This window comes from Tamandua tetradactyla, chromosome 5 (genome assembly GCF_023851605.1).
Source record: "Tamandua tetradactyla isolate mTamTet1 chromosome 5, mTamTet1.pri, whole genome shotgun sequence".
Lineage (NCBI taxonomy): Eukaryota > Metazoa > Chordata > Mammalia > Pilosa > Myrmecophagidae > Tamandua > Tamandua tetradactyla.
In genome coordinates this window covers 27,828,781-27,851,122 of record NC_135331.1, presented here as the reverse complement: position 1 = coordinate 27,851,122, position 22,342 = coordinate 27,828,781, and the positions used below count along the sequence as shown (strand labels likewise).

The following is a 22,342-nucleotide window of genomic DNA, read 5'->3' as shown; positions in this document are numbered from 1 at the left end:
GAGGGCTTTCTGCAAGCAGAGGCCTGAGGGGGTGAATCCTTCCACTGCAGCCAGCTGTGTTCAGACCAGCTGTCAGCTGTTCGGAAAAGGCAGGAGTGCTTGCTGACCAAGGGTAGGTTAATGGAGCAGGGCCAGTGTCCAGTAGGCTCATTCCACTAAAAACCTGCAACTCAGGCCTTTTGTCATGATAGCTGACAGCGTTTTCCTTACAAACGCACCTCCCAGCAGATGGCAGGTGCTGTCTTCTGGGCTGGGTGCAAGCATGGTGTCCTCTGGGTACTTACCGTTCTGAGGACGTGGAAATGTCCAAATTAAGGCATCAGAAAAAAATACTTCTCTGAAGACAAGCCTGCTGGCATCCAGGTGCTTTGCCATGAGGGAAGGCACATAGCAACATCTCCTTGTCCTTCTCTCCCAGCTTCTGTTGCTTTAGCTCCTGGTTTCGGTGGTCTCCACTCTGAGTGTTTTTGGGTCCTCTGTTAGCATCTGTGGGGTGTTCTCTCTCTGCTTTTCTTTCTTTTATCCTCTCGTAAAGGATTAAGACCTACCCTAAATGGGCAGGGTCATACCACCATGGAAACAACCCAATCAAAAGGTCCCACCAACGGGGACCCACAGGCATGGACCATGGCCTTTTATGGGGTATAACAGCTTCAAGCCAGCACACCTATATTTTAAGATTTTGAGTCTGCTGCCATTTTCCAGTGAATAAAAGCCAATTTGGATATTTTTTCCTGTGTTTCTAGGCAAGCCAATTTTTTCAGTTGATATTCACCCTGACGGGACCAAGTTTGCAACTGGAGGACAAGGTATGTCTCTGGGGTGGTGGAGGGAATGCACCCAGCGCACCGCCCCACTCTGCCTCTGCAGGGCCATCCAGGTGGCTGGGGGGTGGTCTTGCTGCCTTCAGTAGGGGTGTGGCCAGGTTAAGATGTGACGTGATATCATCTGAGACATGGGCACTTAAAACCTTTTTTTGGCTTTGATTTGAGCCCTCTATGTGTTTTGGTGGTACATTTATCTTTCTAATTCTTACTGTTTCTTGGGTTAATACTAAAGTTAATTTGTATCCCCAGGAGCCCAAGCTCTGTAGGCTTGAAGAGTGGCAGGGCAGGCCCCACAGGCAGACCACCAGCCCAGAGGCTGGGCTCAGTCACCATATTTCTGCCTTCAAGAAAGGGGAGGGGGGATTAAACAACTAAGTCAGTGTACTTGTTTGGCCCACTGGGCTCAGAGAAGTTCACCTGGGTGAGTGGGAAATGTCTACATCATTTGAAAGTATGATCCACAGTGTCGTCTGTGTGCTCCAGCCACCTGCTGCTGGAGTATCACAATTACAGATTTGGATCTGTTTGGAAAGAGACCATTTTTCAGGCCAGACACCAGATGTATACAAGATGGCACCAAGTATTAGTCACAGCTGAGCCCAGCCCATGGGTGCCTCACCTCAAAGCCGGGACTCCCTCTGCCAAGGCCTCCTTGCAAGGCATCTGGAGACTGTGTTTGGGGGTTCCACGTCCTAGTCCAGGTGCTGTGGGGTGGGCTGGCTACAGACTCCTGCCCCAAGAGCAAGGAGCAGGACAGAAGGCCTTTCTCCTGGGTGCTGTAGATTGCAGCCCAGAGGATCCACAGCCAGTTGTGTGGGAGAGCAGAGGAGGCCCTCAACTAGTAAGTTGAGGCTAATAAGGTCCAGGAGAGTTGTTTAAGGAATATTTTTAACCTTCACATATGGGCTAAGAAGAGTTCCAAGCATGCGTCATGGCTGTTTTGTCATGCACATTTCTAGGCACTAACTGGGTGTTCCTTTCTAATAGAAAGTTAAATGATGGGCTGGACTTTTGTTAGGTATCAATAACAGAAAGCGAAAAACAGAAATCCTTATAAATGCACAAATATCTTTTAAAGCAGAATACCACTTTAGGATATGACCACAGAAATCTTGACCCCCTTTATTGGTTGTGCTCCCATCTGTAGGTGACTGTACAGGGCAGAGAAGAAAGTGTGTTGAGGAAACATTTCAGATGGGGGTTCCAAGCAGCACTGTGAAGGAAGGGAATCCCCAGTGCTTTTCTCCTTAGCTTCTTGGGCGCACAAGCCCAGACTGAAGGGTCCTGGCTGTGGGTTCTTCCACATGAGGAGTCCAAGTCATCAGCAGGGCTGAGCACCTTTTGGGGACCCTGGTGGGTCTGGGCTGAAGGCCAGACTGGAGTCGCCTGCTCCTGACTTTTCCCCAGGTTCTTCTTACGACAGCAGGCTGGCCTCAGCTTCGCCCGAAGTCCATACTCTTTGTGGTCCCCTAAAATACTTGTTTTTCTTGATCCTTTCTGTAATGTACCTGTATAATTAAATTTAGTTGGTTTTCTTTAGATCTAGTCGGTTGTGATTTAAGAAAGCTCATTGAGGACCTCTTATAGTTAATATTGCTTATCAGTATCAGATTTCTGCTCTTCACACATTCAGTTATTTTCACTCCTTTGCAGGGCAGGATTCTGGGAAGGTTGTGATCTGGAATATGTCTCCAGTCCTCCAGGAGGATGACGAGAAGGATGAAAATATTCCCAAGATGCTTTGCCAGATGGACAATCACTTAGGTATTACAGAGTGGCCCTTTGCAGGCTTTGCGTATTGGCAGAGTGCCCAAGGTTAGCACATGTGTTTGTAATTAGAAAGATAAGGCCCCGTGCGGCGGTAACTCCCCTCGGCCTGCTGTCTGAAGGCACAGATGTTGGCTGCACACCTGGGTGAGTTATTCGGCAGAAGACTCGGCCCGCCCACAGAACCACCTTTGGACAGTCTGCAGGTACCTCTGGTGATTTCCTGCTCATGAGTCGTTACTGCCTAATTCCATGGGGCTTTGGGGCCAGTGACACGGAAGCAGTAGGGTTCTCGGGAAGGGTATATAGGAAACAATGCACCAAAACGGCTCAGAGTGGAACTATCTCTTGGGTTCTCTGCCAGGACCCTTCTGTTCGACAGCGCTGTGGTTTCCTTTCCTGCAGCAGGGTCTTAGTTTGCTGCCCCTGAGCAATGGGGTGACTGTAGCAGGCTCGGGTTTCCAATTCTGCTGCCTCTCCTGAGATACACCGTTAACCATTACTGACCTTTGGATGACAGCCCTTCCTCTGCTCTGAGTGTTCTTGTCCCAGCATGCCCTCAGCGTCCTCTTGGACCACAAGTTCTTCCCAGGCCATGCCTGAACCACAGTTTCGATAGTGTCCATCATATCTCAGGTCTCCCTGAGGCAGAGTGGGAATACTCCTGGAGCCTCCAACCCTTGGCATGGCAGGGGGCTTCTGCTGGGTCATAGTTTTAAGTGTAAAATCATATACAGGGCTGGCAAGCTTGGAAAATTGAATTTGAAAAGGCTGGTTCCACGGGGGGCATGGAGTCAGAGTTTCATACGCTACCAGGCTGCTCTGCTGAAAGTTCTCAAAAGGACCTCTTGGCCTTCCTTTAGAAAGCACATGCTTTCCTTTGTAAAATAATCGCTACCCAAAAATGCATTTCTCATCAGTAGACAGCCCTCTGAAGGAATGAGGTTGAGTTAGCCTGTGTCAGTGTCCTTGGAAATGAGCCTCTCCCACTGGCTGTCACCCAGCACGAGCAGCTCTCAGGTTATGTGCAGCCCCTCCAGACTCTGCTCTGGTTGGCACAGCCCCATACAGTGAGTGCATCAGTGGAATCATTTTTTCTGGTGCGCTCACACAGTAGCTGCCCTGGCTAGGTGAGACAGGCTGGATTTTAAGACCTTGGCAAACCCTGCGTGAAGTGAAATGGCTGTGACTGCTGGACTCTCACCACCCTGTGTTCTCTCCCCAGCGTGTGTGAACTGTGTGCGGTGGTCAAACAGTGGGATGTACTTAGCTTCTGGGGGAGATGACAGACTGATTATGGTGTGGAAGCGGGCTACGTAAGCATCATTTTCCTTTCTTCACATTTTACTTCTAGAAGCTTCTTTGCTGGTCTTTATCAAAGTCACCTTCTCCCCCCAGCACCGATGTCCCCAGAGCCCCAAGTGCATGTATAGCACATGGGGGTCCAGAGCAGGTGGGGCCTGCCAGGGAGTCTGGAGACCACCAACCTGCCTGGGGACCTACTTGCTGCCCTCTCTGGGCTGCAGGCTCTCCACTCGGAGATGAAGGGCCACTCCCTGCCAGTGCTAATGTTGTTGGCTGTGTGGGTTTGTCCTTCAAATGAAATTCCCTCGAGCCACAGGTTGAGGCGCTTTGATGAAATCAGGGGCACAGCGTCCAGAGCCCACCCACTTTGCCATTCACCACATTCTCTGTTATCCCCAACCTGGGCTCTGTACCCAGAACTAAGTTAGCTATCACCTGGAAAACTGTTTTTCTTTTAACCTAGGTGAAGAGTCTCTGAGGGTGGGCCCCAGGAAACTGGCCCGTAATAAGCCCCCCAGGTGATCTGGGGACCAGTTCCTGTACTTTGCTCAGCCAGACTGGCCCTGTAGCCAAGACTTTCAAAGCCAGCAGTGAGCTCTCCTCCTGGGGTCTGCAACAAGTTTACAAGAACAAAGTGTGTTAAGAGGATTCTGGGTACTGGGAGCACCAGTGCTTCCCCCCAGCCAGGCCCCTGGGGTCCTTCACATGGTAGGCGTGGGTGCCTGTAACTTCCACAGTTTCTCTGCCTTATGCTATGAGGCAGAGACTTTGATTGATTACCAGGTGACTCAAAAAGGAGCTTTGTTTTTCTACTCTAAATAGCCTACCTAAATAACATGTTTAGCATACAACTTAGAAAACTAAAAAATATATTATAAAAAAATCCTACCACCTAAAGAAAGCCACAGTAAACATTTTGGTGTATTTTTGCATCCATCCTTCTGGATGTTTTCTCTACACAAATAGTACCATTATGTGATGCTCTGTGGCCTGCTGCTTTCACCTGATCAGATATTGTGAACATTTTCCCATGCAATGAATATTCTTTCACTGTCAGATTTTTAATGGCTGTATAGTATTTCATCAAGTGCATGTACTGTGGTTTACCTAATCAGCCCCTGTCCACAGCTTGGTGCTTCCAGCTATAGCTTATTTTTGCTTTTTCCTGTCTGTGTGATAAGCCATGCTGTGTGAGCATCTCTTTGCTATACCCAGAGAGCCCCGAGTGCCTTTCTAACTCCTCTCTCACACAGGTACATCGGCCCCAGCACCGTGTTTGGCTCCACCGGTAAGCTTGCCAATGTGGAGCAGTGGCGATGTGTCTCCATCCTCCGGAGTCACTCAGGCGGTGAGTGGGTCAGCCTGTGGGGCTGGGTGGGTCCCTGGCAGCTGACTCAGATCAGCAGCAGTGCCTCCATGTCCCCATGAGGCATCCCGGCATCTAGGCCTTCCCTTCCCCCTGCCCCACTGTTGGTCACTCCCTGCCTGTCCCTCTAGGTCTGAATAGTCACTTTCTCCACTTGCCTGCCTCTAGCTGCGCTCAGTGCCCCCACTCCTACCCTCATGGGGTGTATGTTTATATCTTTAATGTAGAACTTCCCACGTTGTGCTGTTTATCCTGGTGAACTGAATCAGTACCTTCATCAGTGGATCACTGAGTCCGTAAGCGCACTTTATTTATTCCACAGAAACCAGCACACAAGTGCCCATTGAAAAGGTTTTTACTTGAACTTGAGTGTGTTTCTAAAGTGTTTTAAATAGACTTGGTATGGAAGGAGGCACATTTTACAGATTTGGGCTGATGAGAATGAACGTTGTTCTTCCACAGTCTAAAATCACGTGTTGGGTGCCAGGAATACGAGGGTGAATATGATTCAGACTCATCTCAGCCTGCGGTCCATCCCACGAAATGCTTGTAGGCAAGCATGTGAAACAGGAAGGTTAAGTGTGGGTATGTGCAGCTTACTAAGGAGGGCAGAGAAGGTTGCTTGTAAGATAACAAGTTTCTAAGTCGAGTCAACCCCAAGAACAAACTACAGGGTTTTCCAGATGGGAAGACAGTGTAAACAGAGGTTCAAAAGTGAGAGGAGGCTTGGGGCAAATGATGTATCAAAACATTTCACTTTTGATGGATATTTACATACAGGGCAGGTAGCAGCTCAGAGTGAGGCTGGTGAGGCACACTGGAACCAAGTCATGGAGGTTCACTGTTGATGACTATGTCTTTTCTTATAGAAAAGATAGGAAGCCGTTAAAAGCTCCTTCTGACAGCTGGGTGCACAAAAAGAGCTGCTGCAGCGTTTCAGGTGAAAATTACAAGGACCTGAATGAGATTTCTGACAGTTGGGATAGAGAGGAAGGGACTGATTTGGAAAATACTGAGAACAGGACAAGGGAGAGATGACAACATGGAGATTTCTAGCTGGCCACCTGGATGAGGGTGGGGTCCTCTACTGAGACCACAGACTTAGGGGGGCAGACATCAATTCAAGGTGAGATGTGCTGAGTGTGAGGGATTGAGCAGCCAAGCCAAGACTGGAGCTCTGGGAAGTGGCAGGGTAGGAATGAGAGCTGTGGGAGGCATCAGCTCTGATCTGTCGGTAGTATATGTTCAGCAAATAACAGGCAGACATTCTAGAAGTGAACAAGCCCATCTCCAGGTGAACTCAGAGGGGTACCACAGGGATGAAAACTGAAGTCGTGCCATTCTGTTATTGTTGACACTAAAAATATGTAACGTAGCCTTATTGATGTCACAGCTGCCAGCAGTGGAGTCTATCTTGGCTTCTCTGGAACTTGTTATAGCACATATTTGTGAGGGTGTTCAAGCATGGGGTGGGGGCTCAGTGGGGACTTGTACAGGTCCCAACCTCTGAGAGTCAGGTCGAGCCATAACCTTGACTTCTCTCCTGGCCCCCCCCACCCAGACCCACCCCATGGGCAACCCTACCAGGCAGTAGGGTTGACCACCTTCCACTGAGGTGCCTGCTGCCTGCTGGGTCCTGCCCCTGGTAGCAGATGGGGGTAGAACAGTTTAAGAAGAACAATTGGTAAAAAGGCAGAAATAAATGAGTAAGAGCACTGGGTCTTTGAAAATATGAAAATCATGTACTTGGTCTGTTTAATCCATGGGTAGATGGCTGGGAAGAAATTAGTAGTAAGAAAGGATTAAACATACATACACATATACACTCAGAAAGAAAAAATCTTCAGAATGTATTGTCATGTTTATACTGTTGAACTAAAAAATGAAAGTATTACAAAGAAATCTGCAGTTTTCTAAAAAATGCAAGTTTTCAAAATTGATACCATAGGTTAGGAAAATTGAACAGAGTAATAACTAATGAAGAAGTTGAAAGCTACCTTCAGAAATGGTTCCTGATCCTAAATTATTTATAGATACATTTTTTCAAGCTTTTAAGATAAAATTATTCCAGAACATAAAAATATTTATTCCTCCAAGGAAGATATAGCCCTGGGTTTCTAAAGCCTAATAAAAATAATAGAGAAACAAAAATATAAGCTAATATGAATAAATATAGAAAAAACAAACAAAATGTACTTGAATTTAATGATATTTGAAAACAGTAATTCATTATGACTAAATCTGATTTACAAACATACTGGAAGTTAAATAAGAGAAGCTATAGAGTCATCCTAGGAGATGCTGTAAAAGGAATATTATTTAATTCAGCAACAGTTCCTAATAGAAATACAGATAAATGGCAATAGAAAGATGTTTCCTTAACATGAGAAAGTCTGTGTCTTTGGCAAACCAGTGGCAAACACTACAGTTCAGTGTCAAGCCTGTTCCCGTTTAGATCAAGAGAGCACAAGGATGGGTGCCATTACCATTAATTGTTGCTTTGGAATTTCTGCAATACAGTTGAACAGAAATTAAAAGACACACTAGAAAATAGACAAAATTGTCATCCTATGAGGATGCCATTTATTGCATCTCAAGAAAACTCAGAGGAATAAAGCAGTTAGAACCAATAAAATGGTTCACTAAATTGGTCTTTTATGATAAAAATTTTGATTACTTATTTTTTACTAGTAATAGCCAATTGGAATATCTAATTGTTAAAAGAAATCTCATACACAGTAGGGCCAAAAATTGTCAAATCGAGGTATATCTTATGGAGAAATGTATGAGATTGTACGACTGAAACCACAAACCCTTTTTGAGAGAGATAAAATGATCACTTCCGTAAATGGAAAGGACTAAATAAAATAAAGACTCCCCCCCCAAAATTAACATTTACTCATGGTTTAAAAAATTTTTTATTGAGCATCTGATATGTTCAGGGCACTGTTGTACCCTCTTATAGGAGACAGACAGTAAACTTACCATGTAAGAAACTAGGAAATAAGTGCTATGGAGAAGAATCGGGGAGGAGTGGGCATTTTAGCCAGGGTGCTTGGGAAGCCCCTCCCTGGGAACATGCCTTGGGGAGACGAGGTGGGGTGCAGGGCAGAACGGGTGGACCTCCAGGTGAGCCTGCTATGTTCTGGGTGTTCACGCACCCCAAGGGGGTCGGTGCGCTGGGGCAGAGGAGTGAGGAGACCTCGGGTTATGTGGAGCCTGTTGGCAGGGGGTTAGGGTAGCATCGGTCTCCCAGTAAGGAGTGAGAGACCGTGGGGCCCTGGGTCGTAGCAGTGGGTGGCAAGAAGTGGTCACATGCAGACATACCTTAAAGCCAATTGGATTTTCTGGTGCATCGCATGTGGGTGTGAGCTAAGCAGAGCAGTCAAAACAGCCTCAAGGTGTGGCTTCAGCAATGGGAAGGGCACTGCTGCCAGCACCCAGGGTGGAGAAGGCTGGGGTGGGGTGTTCTTGGGAGAACGTTTTAGTTGAGTGTGGACATGGGAAGCTTGCAATGCCATTGGAAATGTTGGCGGAAACGGACAGCTGTGCGGGTAATGGGGTGTATGAATCTGGAGTTCAGGGTGGATGTCTGTGTGGGAGCCGAGGTCAAGGGTGAGAGGGTTTATTAGGTGGTGAAGAAAGCGCTTGAAGGAGAATAAGTAGAGCATGTTGTGGCACGCTGCTGCGAGGTGAACAAAACACAGGGTTGAGCATCAGACTTGACAGCATGGAGGCCACTGGTGCCATTCCAGTCCGTGTCACTGGGTCCAGGCCTGATGGGAGGGGTGCTCAGGAAAGACGAGGAGGAGAGCTAGGATGAAGCAGGACTGTACCTAGCTGGGAATTTTCCAGGCACATGGCAAGGCACTTCCAGGAAGAGAGCACTGGGGTGAGCATGGGATGGCCTCAAGGTACCAGCTGATGAGGGGGGTGGTGAGGATGTAGGCACACTGTGGAGCTTCTAGCATCAAAGCTTAGCAGGTCATGGCATCACAGAGCTGTTGTGATCAAGTGTGAGCTGGAAACATGGAATTGACGGGTGGGGTGGGGATTGTATTTGAGTCCAGGGAGAGATTGCGGTCTCTAGACCTGACCATGGGCTTGGGTGGTGGAGGTCCTTGAGGGAGAGGGAGGGGTCTCAGGAACCATGAGAACTGGATGTTAGAAGAATTATCGTGTCGGGGTCACCAGGACAATGACGGGAGCGTTGGTAGAAGCAGCCATGACCAGAAGCTCCAGGTTTGGGATGAGGTGGGCTCAGGTTGTGGGTGACCATGACAGGGAGAAAGTGAGCAGTCAGTAAAGGCTAGGCTGAAGGAGAAACTTACAGCAATGTATGGAGTCACTGCAGAACCTGGCAATGCTTTCAGAAGCTAAAGGCTAGGCTGAAGGAGAAACTTACAGCAATGTATGGAGTCACTGCAGAACCTGGCAATGCTTTCAGAAGCTATCTGGAAAGACAAGTGAGGTTGCGTATCACAACATTCAAAGCTGCAATCATGTAAACATCACGGTTTCTGAGACAAAACTAACCATACTGAAGTAGTGTACTACAGTGTACCTGTGAACTTAGGGTTTTGTGAAAGGGGCACCATTTATCAGTAATAAAAAGAAGGAATTATTTCCGACGTGATATAGTAACCATTAAGCAGTTTGTGGGTGAGGAAATTATTTTATATCCTCACTGAATGCAGCATACACCAAAATAAATCCTACATGTTAGAGATAAAACTTCTAAATAATTAAACCAAGAGAAAACAGAAGTTAGTATTTATCAAACCTCTAGGTTAACAGATAAAAGAAATCATAGAGGAGGATAACAAATTTTACTACATAAAACTCCTACATTACAGAAAGGGAGACTGGTAAGCTTTCCAGCTAATGTCTGTATTATGAATAGTCCATGAAATTGCTAAGAACATCACATCTCCTTTCTGGAGACCGCGTCTTCCTTCTAGTACTTAGGTCCTTCAGTGAATTCTGATGGTTACATATGTACCCTCCCAGATACTAAGCCCCTAGAGGAAGTTCTTGATTCCTTTGCTTCTGTGGGCCACATCTGTTTTGTAACCCTCACTACACAGAAGACCTCAGAGCATTGGGCCAGTTTGTTTAGGTAGTAGACAGATGTGAAAACTTTCACTGATAACCAGGTTCAAGTTAAATACAAAAATATACTTTAATTACGAAGAAAAAACCATGATCCATTTCTAATCAGTGAGCTTTGGAATGAACATTCTGCTTGTAGAAGTGTAATCATGGAGCTCTTTGAAAAGCAGTTTACAGTGTTAAGAGTATCCAGATCTGCCTAGGGCTCCCATTTTGGGACATCAGTCCCAAATAAATATTCCAAATGGAGAGGGTGACATGTAGACCTGTTTATTAATGTGGAAAACGGAGCCAGGGAGGCATGTTTGTGGCATCAAGTGCTCGCACTGGCACAGACCGAGTGCAGAAATGGTGTCCTGGAAGGCCAGCATTGGAGCTGTCACAAAAGCCATGGGGGAAGAGGAACAACCTAGAAAAAATATGCAGTCAGGATTTTGAGTATTTTGCTTACTTTACACCCCTTTAAAATAGTCTAATAGAGAAGGGCTAGATCACTATTAACTTGCTATTTACTTTCTATTTCTTCACTTCACCCACCATTCTTTTGTGCACTGAACCGGACACTGAGGTTAGGAAGAGAAGCGTGCTTAGCCTGGTGGCAGTGCCCATCCCACCCAGAGGGAGAGTCAAGCCTGCTCGCCATGCTGGCCATCGCTAAAACTGACCTTGTCAGCTCTTTGCTGGTGCCTGGCCACCTCACTGCTGCAGTTTCCCACATATGAGCCTCACAGCAAGCCTGTGGGGGCAAGTGTCTTTATCCCCATTTTACAACTGAGAAAGTGGAGTCACAAAAAGGAGTGTGGTTGATTGTCTGGGGACTTCTTAGGGAGCAGGGCTCCTTTAAGAGTCTCAGAGATGGGATCAGTTTGAGAGGAGGGGGCCTGAAGAAGGCTCTCCCCCACTCATTTATCCCACAGCTGTTTATCAAGCCAGGCATTGTGCTAGGCGCTTTACCTTCGCTGTCTCATTGAATGCTCGGAAGTCTCTCTGAGGAAGGAAGGCCCAGTTATGATTGGAGACGCAAGCTTAGCAAGGGTGAGGAACATTCCCACAGCCCCAGACCCAGTAGGTGACAGAGCTGCTCCAGCTGCATGTGCCCATGCCCAAAGCACAACCCGCACCCACAGCTGCCTGATTTATAAAAGGATTTAGAATGGGGCCAATTCCAAACTTTTAATTCTGTGACCAGCTGAGAAAGTTTAGTGGGGAAGTTTTTTCAGTGGTTAAGGAAAAAAACCACCTCCAGTTAGAATGTTCCCTGGGGAAGTATCCTGAGGCCTGAGAACCCAGGGAGTGTTGGCCTGACCAGCCCCAGAGGTGGGGCCAACCTCCTCCATCCGGTTTTGGACCGCCGGGTGGAAGATCTGACTGCAAGCACCCCCTTTTCCTTGCAGATGTGATGGATGTGGCGTGGTCTCCCCATGACGCCTGGCTGGCTTCGTGCAGTGTGGACAACACCGTCGTCATCTGGAATGCCGTGAAGTTCCCAGGTGTGGGGCCTTCCCTGGGCTCTCCGGCACCGCGACCTGGCAGGGTCTCAAGGAGTGGTGGGCTTCTCCCGTTAGTCCTGGTGGCAGTAGGTGGAGCATGGGGCCTGGGGTTGGTGTGTCTCCTCAATAACCCAGCTCCCTCTTTCTTTATCTGTTACATTTAAGGTTGAAAAGAGATTTACTTTAAAGAAAAATAAGTGTTAGCACAGGCATGCCAGAGACCTTGTGGATGATACACAGACAACAACCCGGACTGGCATGCTCTTAGGCTCACCTTGGTGCCCTCATAGGTGCCCTGTCCTCTGGAGCACCTTCCCTTCCCTGACCTCTGGCCTCAGGCTCAGCCACCCTCTGTTCTGTGAAACCTTTGATCAGAAGTGAGCTAACACAAATCCAGTTTTGCATGCATTTAATTTTTCCTATTCAGTGTGTTTGAAGTGGTGGGCATATCATGGCACAATGATGCCATTTAAGAACAAGTGAGATGTTCTCATATCCCTGCTCAGGATCTGAAAGATGCTTTTCTTGTGGATTGAAAGGCATGGTACCTGGGCTTGGGTCCCAGGTGGTGGCCCCTTTTTGAAGTCACCAGCATGTGTGGGGTACTCTGGTCTGACCATGGAGAGCGATATGTTTGGGGAACAATGTTTAGGGAATGTGTTTGGAGCCTTCGTGTTACGGAGTTGTAAGAGGTGTTCACTTGCCCATCTCTCACCAAACACCAGGCTTGGTTTTTTGGCCCTGGGCTGTTGAGCCTGTCCCTGACGGGTCTGCAGGGAGGTCCATAGTCCAGTTGGGCATGGCTTCCTTCCAGGAAGGGGAGCCATGGCCAAGGCCACCAGCCCCAGACCCATGCCTGGCCCCTTGCTGCCTGCCTTTTGGGGGCACGTATGGCCTCCACCTACTGGCAGGTGATGTAGCTGAAAGGAAACCTGCTGTGTCCACCCCCTTGACACAGTTGTTCTTTGGGCCACTTCTGCCTTGTTGAGATCAAGTTAAGGGGCTCTTCTGCCTGTGCCTGGGTGTGGGGCTAGCCATCGTGGACTCCTGAAGTCTCTTCTTAGGTGTCTGTTCCATGACCCATGCATTGCATCTCATTTTTTCTGTAGTCATTGTTTCCCTGAGCTAATATCTTTGCAAATTTCTTTTTATTTTTCTTCACAGAAATTCTCGCTACTCTGAGAGGTCATTCTGGCCTGGTGAAAGGGTTGACTTGGGACCCTGTTGGTAAATACATTGCATCTCAAGCTGACGACCGCAGCCTGAAGGTGTGGAGAACTCTGGACTGGCAGCTAGAGACCAGCATCACCAAGCCCTTCGACGAGGTAACTGGAGGCAGCCCCAGCCGAAGCCTGTGGCCCCTTAGCATGCAAGGCCTGAGGGATGATTCAGGGTGCTCTGGCCCTAGGAGTCAGGTGAAGAGTCTTTCATTTCTTAGTAGCCGTTAAAGCTCCAGCTTTGAAGTGGAAAAGATTCATAGGTTTTAAAGCCCCCACGCCATCTGTCATCCAGTGTGCCACACCGGCATGGGTGAGACAGTCGCTGGGTAGGTTTTACATTTGCTGCCCTCTGGTTGGCTGGTGTATGTGAGGGGAGACATTTCTCCTGACCCTGCTTGGGGCTTGGCTAGCTGACTTCAGCTCTCCAAGCCAGTTGACTTCTTTCCTGGCTGGAGTTAGCAGTACAGTGTGCAGATTACTTGGACATGGAGTTGCCGAGGCTTATTATATCCTCTGTATTTGAGTTCTTATATCAAAAGGAACCAGAGCTCAAAATTGCCATTATGCTTTAGGCATTTATTAAGTGTCTCCTATATACAAGACAGAACTGGGTACAGGGAATCAAAGTGGATTAAGATGGAGTCTCTTCCCTAGATGCTTAGCCCATTGAGGAAGATAGATATTCCAGTTAGTTGTAAGTACAGTGGGGACCGTTCAGACTGAACGGGGGTGGGGGTGGGGTAGAGTGTCCGTCCAAAGTGTGCAGGGCTGGCGAGGGGTGGGGAACTCATCAGGGAGACCTCCTTCAAGAAGGGACATGTGGGCAAAGCTTTGCAGGATGAACTGCGCTGCCTGCAGAGGGAGAATGAAAATCAGGCTTACAATTCTCTCCGGACCAGGCTCACCTCTGGTCTAGGCATGTCAGCGTTGGTGTAGACTTATCCAGGCTGCAGCTGTCTGCTATGGCTGACTTGGTTCCTCCTGCCTGCTGGAGGTCCTCAGGGCTTCGGCTGCCAGGCACTGAGACCACCGGGCTTGGTGCTTGGTTCTTGGTGGCTGCTGAGGGAGCCAGGGCCAGGCATATTAATACTATGGGGGCTAGCAGCACCCCTCAGCCTCTGCTGGGCTGGGCCTCTGCTGGCCCCGGGGGTGTGTGGCCCAAGCTGTACACTGAGGCAGGAGGTGTCACTGTTCTCTGGTCCTCCTTGGCCTGCCCTAATCTGGGCTGTAGGCAGAGGTTGAACTTCAGATGTTTGGCCCCTGTCATTTCTCTTTGTGGGAGGAGTAACATGAAGGGGGAGTGTGGCTCGCGGTGGTTTTCCACTGTGCTTTTACCGTGGACTAGGACTGCCCAGGGCATGGCCACTCTTTAGGCAAGGACACGGCCTGAGGGTAGGTGGTGCCCTTGCAGTCATCAGCCATCGCAGGGACGGGCCCCAGCCTTGGCCCTAGTCCAGTCAGGGTTCTTTGTGCACTTGCAGGGTTTTGTGAGGCAGGATTTGCAGACTTCCTGTGGGTGGTTAACAGGTGCTGCTCAGAACAAAGGGGACAGTGACCAGATGGACTTGGCAGACACAGAGTTAATGGCTCTAAAAGGGGCTTCTCCACAGTCCCCTCTGCCGCAGTGCTTCTCTGGTGCCCACTGCTCAGGTTGTTCCCAGACTCATTCAGCCCGAGAGCTTACTTTGGCTCATCCAAGGAGATTGAGGTCACAGCATCAGTGTGGCACAGGCTTGGAGACGGGCTCTGCTGTCACACATTTGTAATCAGAGCCCTGACCTTAGGCTTGAGGTCTGTGTCCATCCACGAGCTGGCTGGGCTCCCCTCAAGCCACAGGCTCTCTCTTTCAGTGTGGGGGGACGACCCATGTGCTGCGACTCAGCTGGTCACCCGACGGACACTACCTGGTGTCTGCTCATGCCATGAACAACTCTGGACCCACTGCCCAGATCATCGAACGGGAGGGCTGGAAAACCAACATGGACTTCGTGGGACACCGGAAAGCCGTAACCGTTGTGGTGAGTGTGCTTGACCCCAGAGGAAGTCCTGCAAGTGTGGGCCCTGGCAGCAGTGGGCACCACCCTGTGCTGGCCAGCCATGGGTACCGCCCCGGACATCCTGCTGCAGACAGCCCACAGGGAGCACTGCGATCTCCTGAGAAGGCCCGGCTGGGCTACAGCCCCCAGGTCGGCGTCACACATGCTAATGAGAGTATGTTGCCTTATGTCTCCTTAAATATTTATATTTGACTGTATAAAAACTAACTTTACTAAATTATTCGGAAATGGTAACTAACATCATCAGGCTTTGCTCAGGGATATCACAGTTAAGCACAAGCCTTTTCAAATGCAGGTCTGCCTGGGTTGGTCCTGTGCAGTGGTGCTGGCAGGCCCCTCTCTCCCAGCTCAAGGGCACGTGCACTTGTCATGGCAGCCCAGCTGGGAAGACCCTGCTGTGGGGCCCTGAAGGGCTTGTCCCTAGTTTGTACCCACTCCTGATCTTGGTATGGAGAGTGAAGGGGCCAGAAGATGGAAGCCCCTGGGGGGTCTTTCCGCCTTGGGGCATCCTGCCTCTCCTTTTATGCTTTTGGGTTACTTTAATTGAAGAATGTCCCAGAGTACCCAAGACAAGCTGTTAAGTAGTTACAAGTAATCTGTAAGAACCAGGATTTTCTCAGCACTGGGAAACCAGAACAAAAGAATGGATTGGCCAGTTACGAAGATTACACTGAAGAATTGTTCCGAATCCCAGTCTGTTTTTTGTTTTCACCAAGACAGCCTTATTATTCCCATTCCTCAAACAATAAGTACCATATAGTATGAATTAAAACATAAATTATATGTAAATAAAAAGTTGCTTCATCCTGCTTATTTGTACTGAACACCATGTAGGATTTTGTTTGAAACCAGGGCTCAAATGGCTGCATTACTGCGTCACGGTTAACCCTGTGCTTCTCTGCATGTGGCCTCCTGGCCATCCTCTGTACAGGAGCTCTGGGGCCATAGCCCAGCCTGTGGGGTGCAGACGCACGTGTGACCCTCACCTTCTGTCTGTGCCCTTTGCCATCCCTGCCCGCGGGCCCCAGGCAGTGGCCTCTCTCTGTCCCCAAGTACCCCACCCCTCCCCCAGCTGTCCTGTTATGGGGATTCGAGCACAGAGAGCTCCTCTGGATGTGCTTCCCACCTTTTCAGAAGTAGCACCAGACTGCACTGAGGTGCGCTCTTGGCCCACAACCAGTTGAGCACCTTGTGGGAATTCCATAGGCTCAGCAGGCCTGATAGACGGTGCTGACTGTGAGCACCACATAGTGAGGGGAGGGAACGTGAGCAGGACAGGTTTCCTGACACCCTGTGGCCTGTCTGAGGAAGTGGGGAGTGGACAGGTCCTCACCCGTAAAGCTCCTGTGCAAATTTGGCTTTTACCCAGGTCTGGCAGCCAGTTTGAGTAGCTTCCTGTCCCGCTGGCCTGGCTGCCGGTGCTGAAATGGAGAGCTGGCCGAGCTAGCTTCTCATCCTCCTTTCCCCACTTGCACGTTTCTGCCCATGCTGAGGCTCCATTCATCGCAAGCAAAGAGCCTGCCTCTTCAGGTTTTTGGGAAGATGGAGTAAGGTGGGCTGGTGTGTGGGCATGTCTCTAATGCTTGGTGCTTGGTTAATTATTTTAACTTTTGTCATTTGTCTTTAGAAATTCAACCCTAAGATCTTCAAAAAGAAGCAGAAGAACGGGAGCTCTGCGAAGCCCAGCTGCCCATACTGCTGCTGTGCTGTGGGCAGCAAGGACCGCTCGCTCTCTGTCTGGGTGAGCCCCTGACTGAGGGGCGGGGGGAGGGGGACAGCCACACCTGGAGGCCTTGCTGAAAGGGGGGCCCACCACTGATGGTGTCTTCCTTTCCCCTGCCTCCCGCTACCTGGGTCAGCCCTTCCCCAGGAGTTTGTGGACCAGCCAGAAGAGGCTTCCCATGACCCCAGCGCTTGGTAGCTCTTGTATCTGTACTCACATTAAAACAGCACCTTCTTGGCATGCTGTGTTTACTCCTTAAAATCCTCTTTGTATCAACAAGTAATATGCACAAGGTGAATTCCTCTTAAGTGCACTGCTCTGTGAGTGTACCGCCCACCACACCCCGCACAGGCAGCCACTCTAGCATCTTCCATTCTTGAACTTCATGTAAATGTATTTTGCTTTTTTTTTCACTTGCCATGTTTTCAAGATTCATCTACATTGTTGCATTTAATAACAGCTTATTCTTTATAACTGCCATGTGGTGTTCTACTGTGTAAATTCAAAGTCTTGTTGGTGCCCTCTCCTCCTGACAGGCAGTGGAGGCTCCACATTTGAAATCTTGTGACTAAAACTGATATAAACATTCTTGTGCTAGTCTTTTTATGGGCATATGTTTTAATTTCTTTTTACTTCCTACCTAAGAGTGAAATGACTAAAATTTAGTAGTTAAAGATTTAAAAAAAGACAGTACCAACTTAAATGAGAGAAAGGTAGCCCATCATAAACTCTGGGGTCTGTTCTGCACTTGTTGAGTTATGCTTTGAAAATTATTCCTTTTTTCTTTCTTTTCTTTGTATATATGTTGTATTATACAATTAAAAAACAAAAAATACAATACCAAGTGTTGGCAAGAATATGGTTAGCTAGAGCTAACATATTACTGATGGGTGTTAAATTGACAGTTTCCACTGTAGCTAGCTGTGTGACTCAACAGTTCCACTCCCAGGTATGAAACCAAGGTAAATAAATACTCACCCGCTGGGACAGATGAGGTTCTGCTGTCTTGTGTTCCTCGCTAAACAGTAGCCCCTGAGAACAGGTGCCCCATCTGTTTGTCTTGTTAGTTTGTTGGATCAAGTATAGGTTTTTCAGAAAAATCCTGAAGAAATTACAGAGCGCCCATAGAGAAAAGCCACATCTTAAATCTCTCTGTAGCCCTTCCCTTTTTAGCTCTGTGCCCTCCTATTTGCAGGATCTCTGAATACTTGAAGAGGGGTTGGTAGATGAGAACTGTGCAGGTTTCTGAGTTGCAGCTCTTTGACTCAACCACAGTCCCTGAGAATGTGGCAGGAATCGGTCTTGTTGGATGTGTGGCCTCCGTCCTAAACAGGCAGTGAGTTCCCTATTGGCCAGCACTGGTCTTCTGTCAGATAAATGGGCCTCAGGTGTCTGTGGCTGTAGGTTCGGGTAGGAGACATCACAGGTGGGCAGAAGTCACAGGCTACTATTGTCCATGAGCTTGATCTGTTGTGTGTCCCCTGGACTTCCAGGACCTCCTCTGCCAACCACCTGAAAGTTTGATAAAACCAAATGCACAAATGAAGGATGAAAAAAACATTTTGTATCTTCATTAGCAGAGTGAATTTGAAGTCAGGGATCTGAAGGTTGTCTTCTGGCCGTGTGTATTGGAGTTGTTTGTTTCAGGGACGTCTCTTGCTGTGTATAGTTGGGTTCTTCAGACCCAGGGTTTATCTGACAGGAACCTTGAGGACGGTGCCACAGAGGGCAATTCTGGGCGTGCTGTCCTCTAGTTGAGGCACCACCCCGGGGGGCTCTTCTGCTCAGGGCTGTGCTCACACTGCCTGGACCCTCGCAGCCCACATGTGCTCGTCCGTGTCTCTCAGAAGGGTCACATGGCTTCCAGATTTCTCAGAGTCTGTAGGCACATTTACAGGAGGGAGGGGTAATGGAAATAGGGTGGGGGCAAGGTTCTTGTAGTGGACTCTGGGCCACTCAGACTCCAGCCCTTCCCTGTAGATGCAGCTCCCCCTTCCCTGCCAGGCAGTTTCAGGCAGTGGGCAGGGGATTCAGCGGGGCATCCCTCCAGAAGCTCTAGCAGCATGTGGTGGGGGCCAGGACATGGGTTCCCACCTACTCCACCATCCCCACCACCCCAGTGCGTGTGGAACTGTGTGAGAACATGGAGACAGCACGGTTCCAGCATCAGAGTGCCTGGATAACGAATATGCCACACGTCAAGAAAGATTCTACAAGAATGTTGAACGATGCACTCAATGGTGTCTTAAATGGCAAATCAGGCACATTGTGGGCCTTATTTCAAAGAAGAAAGCAAATGTTTTCATATCCTAGACAAGGAGAAAATAAGTCAGCAAGTGTTAATAGCCATCAACTTTAGGTTTGGATAAAAGTCAGCTTTTACTCTTTTTATTGGTTCTCGTACTATTACTCACACTTGCAGAATGAGCATGTGTTACTTGTATGACCTACTAATACTTGGCCTTGAGTAATTGAGTACCAAAACTTCTCGGGTGCATAAAAGAAGTTCTGAGTTTTCTCTGCATCTTGTTCCTATCCTGGGAGCCGCCTTTGCTGCTTCATCCCCTGCCCCGGCCATGGCATCATGTTCCTTGCCCAGTGGACCTTCTTCAGACTCCACCCATGGGCCATCCCTCTGCTCAGGTCAGAGACCTTCCAGTCCCCACTTCCACGCTGCTGTCTCCTTTGCCAGAACACTGCAACTCCCAAGGCAGGGGCACTCTGGTGTGTATACTTTTGGCAGACTTTGGTTTCCACAGTTTGGAATTACGGCAGTTGCTACTTGAAAAGAGGTGACTATGCCCCGTATGTCGTCAGCAATTGGGCAAAATTTCCATGACTGAGGTTGTCAGCAGGGCTGAATGGACAGAAGGGATTTTCAGTAATTTGTTTAACTTTTGCTGCTGCTTTCCTTTCAGCTCACATGTCTGAAGCGGCCTCTGGTTGTCATCCACGAGCTGTTTGACAAATCCATCATGGATATTTCCTGGTAAGATGGATTCTTGTTAGGTGGCAGAGATGAAGGAGGGAGGAGACTCACCCTGGAACCTGAGACCTCCTGGCTGTGGGCTGTGGGAGCAGGTCCTGAGGGCGCTGTTGGCACATAGCTCAGGAAACTGTGGTTCTGCCCCAATGTGGTGAAACAACTGCTGCAGGGCTCCTTACTCCCATGAGCATCAGCCCTCACAGGGCTACCTGGGACTTAGATATCTTAGAAAAGGAGTGCGGTGGTCCCAGTGGGTCCACCTCACTGTCATTACACTCACCATGTCAGCATCCGTCTGCTTCTCCGTGACCTTATTTAGGAATATATTTCCTCAAGTTATTTTCAAGATGGTTTCAGTGTAAGACAAATAAAATTCTTAAAAGACATGGTGAGAGAGACTTAGTATATGTGTTGGAACCAAAGGGCACCTGGGCCCTCTGGGCTGCTGCCATTTGCTCTGGCACAGAAGGGGCATCTGCCTGGAGCTCTGGCTGCCCCATCATTCTCTGGCCAACCACCTACTCCAGGCTGCTGACATTGTCTCTTTCAGGACTCTGAATGGGCTGGGCATCCTGGTGTGCTCCATGGATGGCTCTGTGGCATTCCTAGACTTCTCCCAGGATGAACTCGGAGACCCCCTGAGTGAAGAGGAGAAGGTAGGGGAGCAGTACCCTCTTGCTGGTTCCTGGGGGCTGTGTGCATGCTGGGATCCCAGGATTCTAGAGGCCCCTTTAATTGACCCTCCTTGTGAGTTCCCTGGGCCCCTTCCTGAAGCCTTTTGTAGAATGTAATCCTTGTCTTTACAAAACAGATTAATCTAAAAATATCTTGGTTCCTGTCAGAACCCAGGTCTGGAATAGAGTGCGCCTATCTTGGCCACCTTGTCTTGTGCTGCCAGCAGGCTGCATGCTGGGAGGGTCCTGCTCGCCCTTCTCCCCATTGCCTCCTGCTGACACGAGTTGCCGTGGACCAGCAGTCATATTAGTAATTGTCACCACATCTTAACTTTCACTGTATGCCAGCTACTGAGCTCTGCATTTTGCATTTATTAACTCATTTAAATTATACAAAAAATCTTTCAGGTAGGGCTTATCTGTTTCACGACAAGGTAGCTAAACCTGAACATTGTTCAGTCCTGTGGCCAGGACCATGTGTAACCCCTCGGTGTGAGAACGGAAGCTTGGACCCAGGTCAGCTGCCTTAGGGCGAGGCCCTCCTTTGCTCTCAGAGCAACACAGTCTGTGCTGCGTCAGAGGCTTTGGGAAAGGCCCTGTGTAACCTGCCATAGGCTTTGAAACCTCACATCTCTACAGAGTAGCCTTTGTTAGCCCATAGTGGGCCATATTTACTTGTCTGAAAAGAGCTCTGGAAACCCCAAGTGATGGGCATCTCTCCCCTTTACAGTACTGCTGCTCAGGGAAGCTCTCTCTCGAGTTCCTGAGTGGTTCTCCCCCAGGACATAAACCCTCAGGGCAAGGGTTTCCTATGTTTACTGCCCCCAGCATGTATAACAGTCAGTCACTTTTCAATCACAGAAGGGGGCCTCGGTGGTCTCAGGCTTCTCCCTACCTTGTCATTGCCAAGCAGGTGGCCTGAGGCCACTGCACACTGCCCCGGCTTGGAGAGGTACAGAGGGAGCTTGTGTAACACCACTAGGCTTGCCCTTGTCCAGGTGACAGGCAGAGACCCTGCATTTGAAGAACACTAGGGAAGTATCAGGCAAACTCTGGATTTGGGCTACAAATTCTAGGGGACAGAAGCCAAAGTAGCAAGAAGGGGAAGGTCTGGGGCACATTCTGGCATGCTAGAACCTGCAGGGTTCCTAGAACCCCCCAGCATCCTCTTCCCTGTTAACCACAGTCCTTGCTCCCTGACAGAACACTACCTAGGCTATTTGCACATCATCACCCTTTTACTGATGGTAGTACTACCTATGCTGCAGGCACTATCCCTGCCTCTGTGGGGTTCCTATCAGCTTGGTACAGCACAGAACTAATGAGACCAGGGAGTATAGGATGAAGAGGCCATGCTCAGAAAGGTGAGGGTATGGTGGGGACTGTGCCAGAGAAGAACATCCCTCAGGTCTGCTGTTCCCCACCTTCCCTTGCCCTAGAGAAACTATCATCAGCTCCATGGGGACCTGCAACCATGTGGGAGCTGGTTTCTGAAAACAAGGATGCTAAATGCACACCGTTGATTTCAGTATTTTATCTCTGAAGAGCATTAGAGTTAAGAGCCTTAAGTTAACAATTTGAGCATCTTATTTTCAGTTCAGCACATGTTTATTGCCATTTTGTTGTGCCAGACCATGTGGTCAATGTCAGTTATCTCATTTGCTTTCATCCCCAGATGTAGATTCAAGTCCAGGGAGGGTACAGGCTTCTCCGGAGTTGACTCTTCAATAAGAAGCAGAATAGGGTGGCAACCAGGGCTCTGGGACCCCTTGCTCTCAGAGCTGGAAAAACCTCCACTGCAGCCCACCCACTAAC

The 22,342-nt window shown here is 48.8% G+C and overlaps 1 protein-coding gene across 9 annotated transcripts in view; it reads left to right on the top strand.

The window, feature by feature from the left end:
- The window catches only part of HIRA (histone cell cycle regulator), a 105,974-nt gene that overhangs the window by 15,618 nt on the left and 68,014 nt on the right, over positions 1–22,342 (top strand). For 4 of the 9 annotated variants that reach the window (XM_077160334.1, XM_077160336.1, XM_077160335.1 and 1 more), the window contains 10 exons: positions 747–809; positions 2,481–2,591; positions 3,820–3,910; positions 5,153–5,247; positions 11,772–11,867; positions 13,032–13,192; positions 14,938–15,105; positions 16,772–16,885; positions 19,786–19,856; positions 20,404–20,509. In XM_077160334.1, the coding sequence (XP_077016449.1) occupies positions 747–809; positions 2,481–2,591; positions 3,820–3,910; positions 5,153–5,247; positions 11,772–11,867; positions 13,032–13,192; positions 14,938–15,105; positions 16,772–16,885; positions 19,786–19,856; positions 20,404–20,509 (1,076 nt within the window). Of the gene's footprint in view, positions 1–746; positions 810–2,480; positions 2,801–3,819; positions 3,911–5,152; positions 5,248–5,492; positions 5,562–11,294; positions 11,413–11,771; positions 11,868–13,031; positions 13,193–14,937; positions 15,106–16,771; positions 16,886–19,785; positions 19,857–20,403; positions 20,510–22,342 lie in introns of those variants that run through there. The other 5 variants (XM_077160339.1, XM_077160338.1, XM_077160340.1 and 2 more) reach the window with 5 other exon arrangements.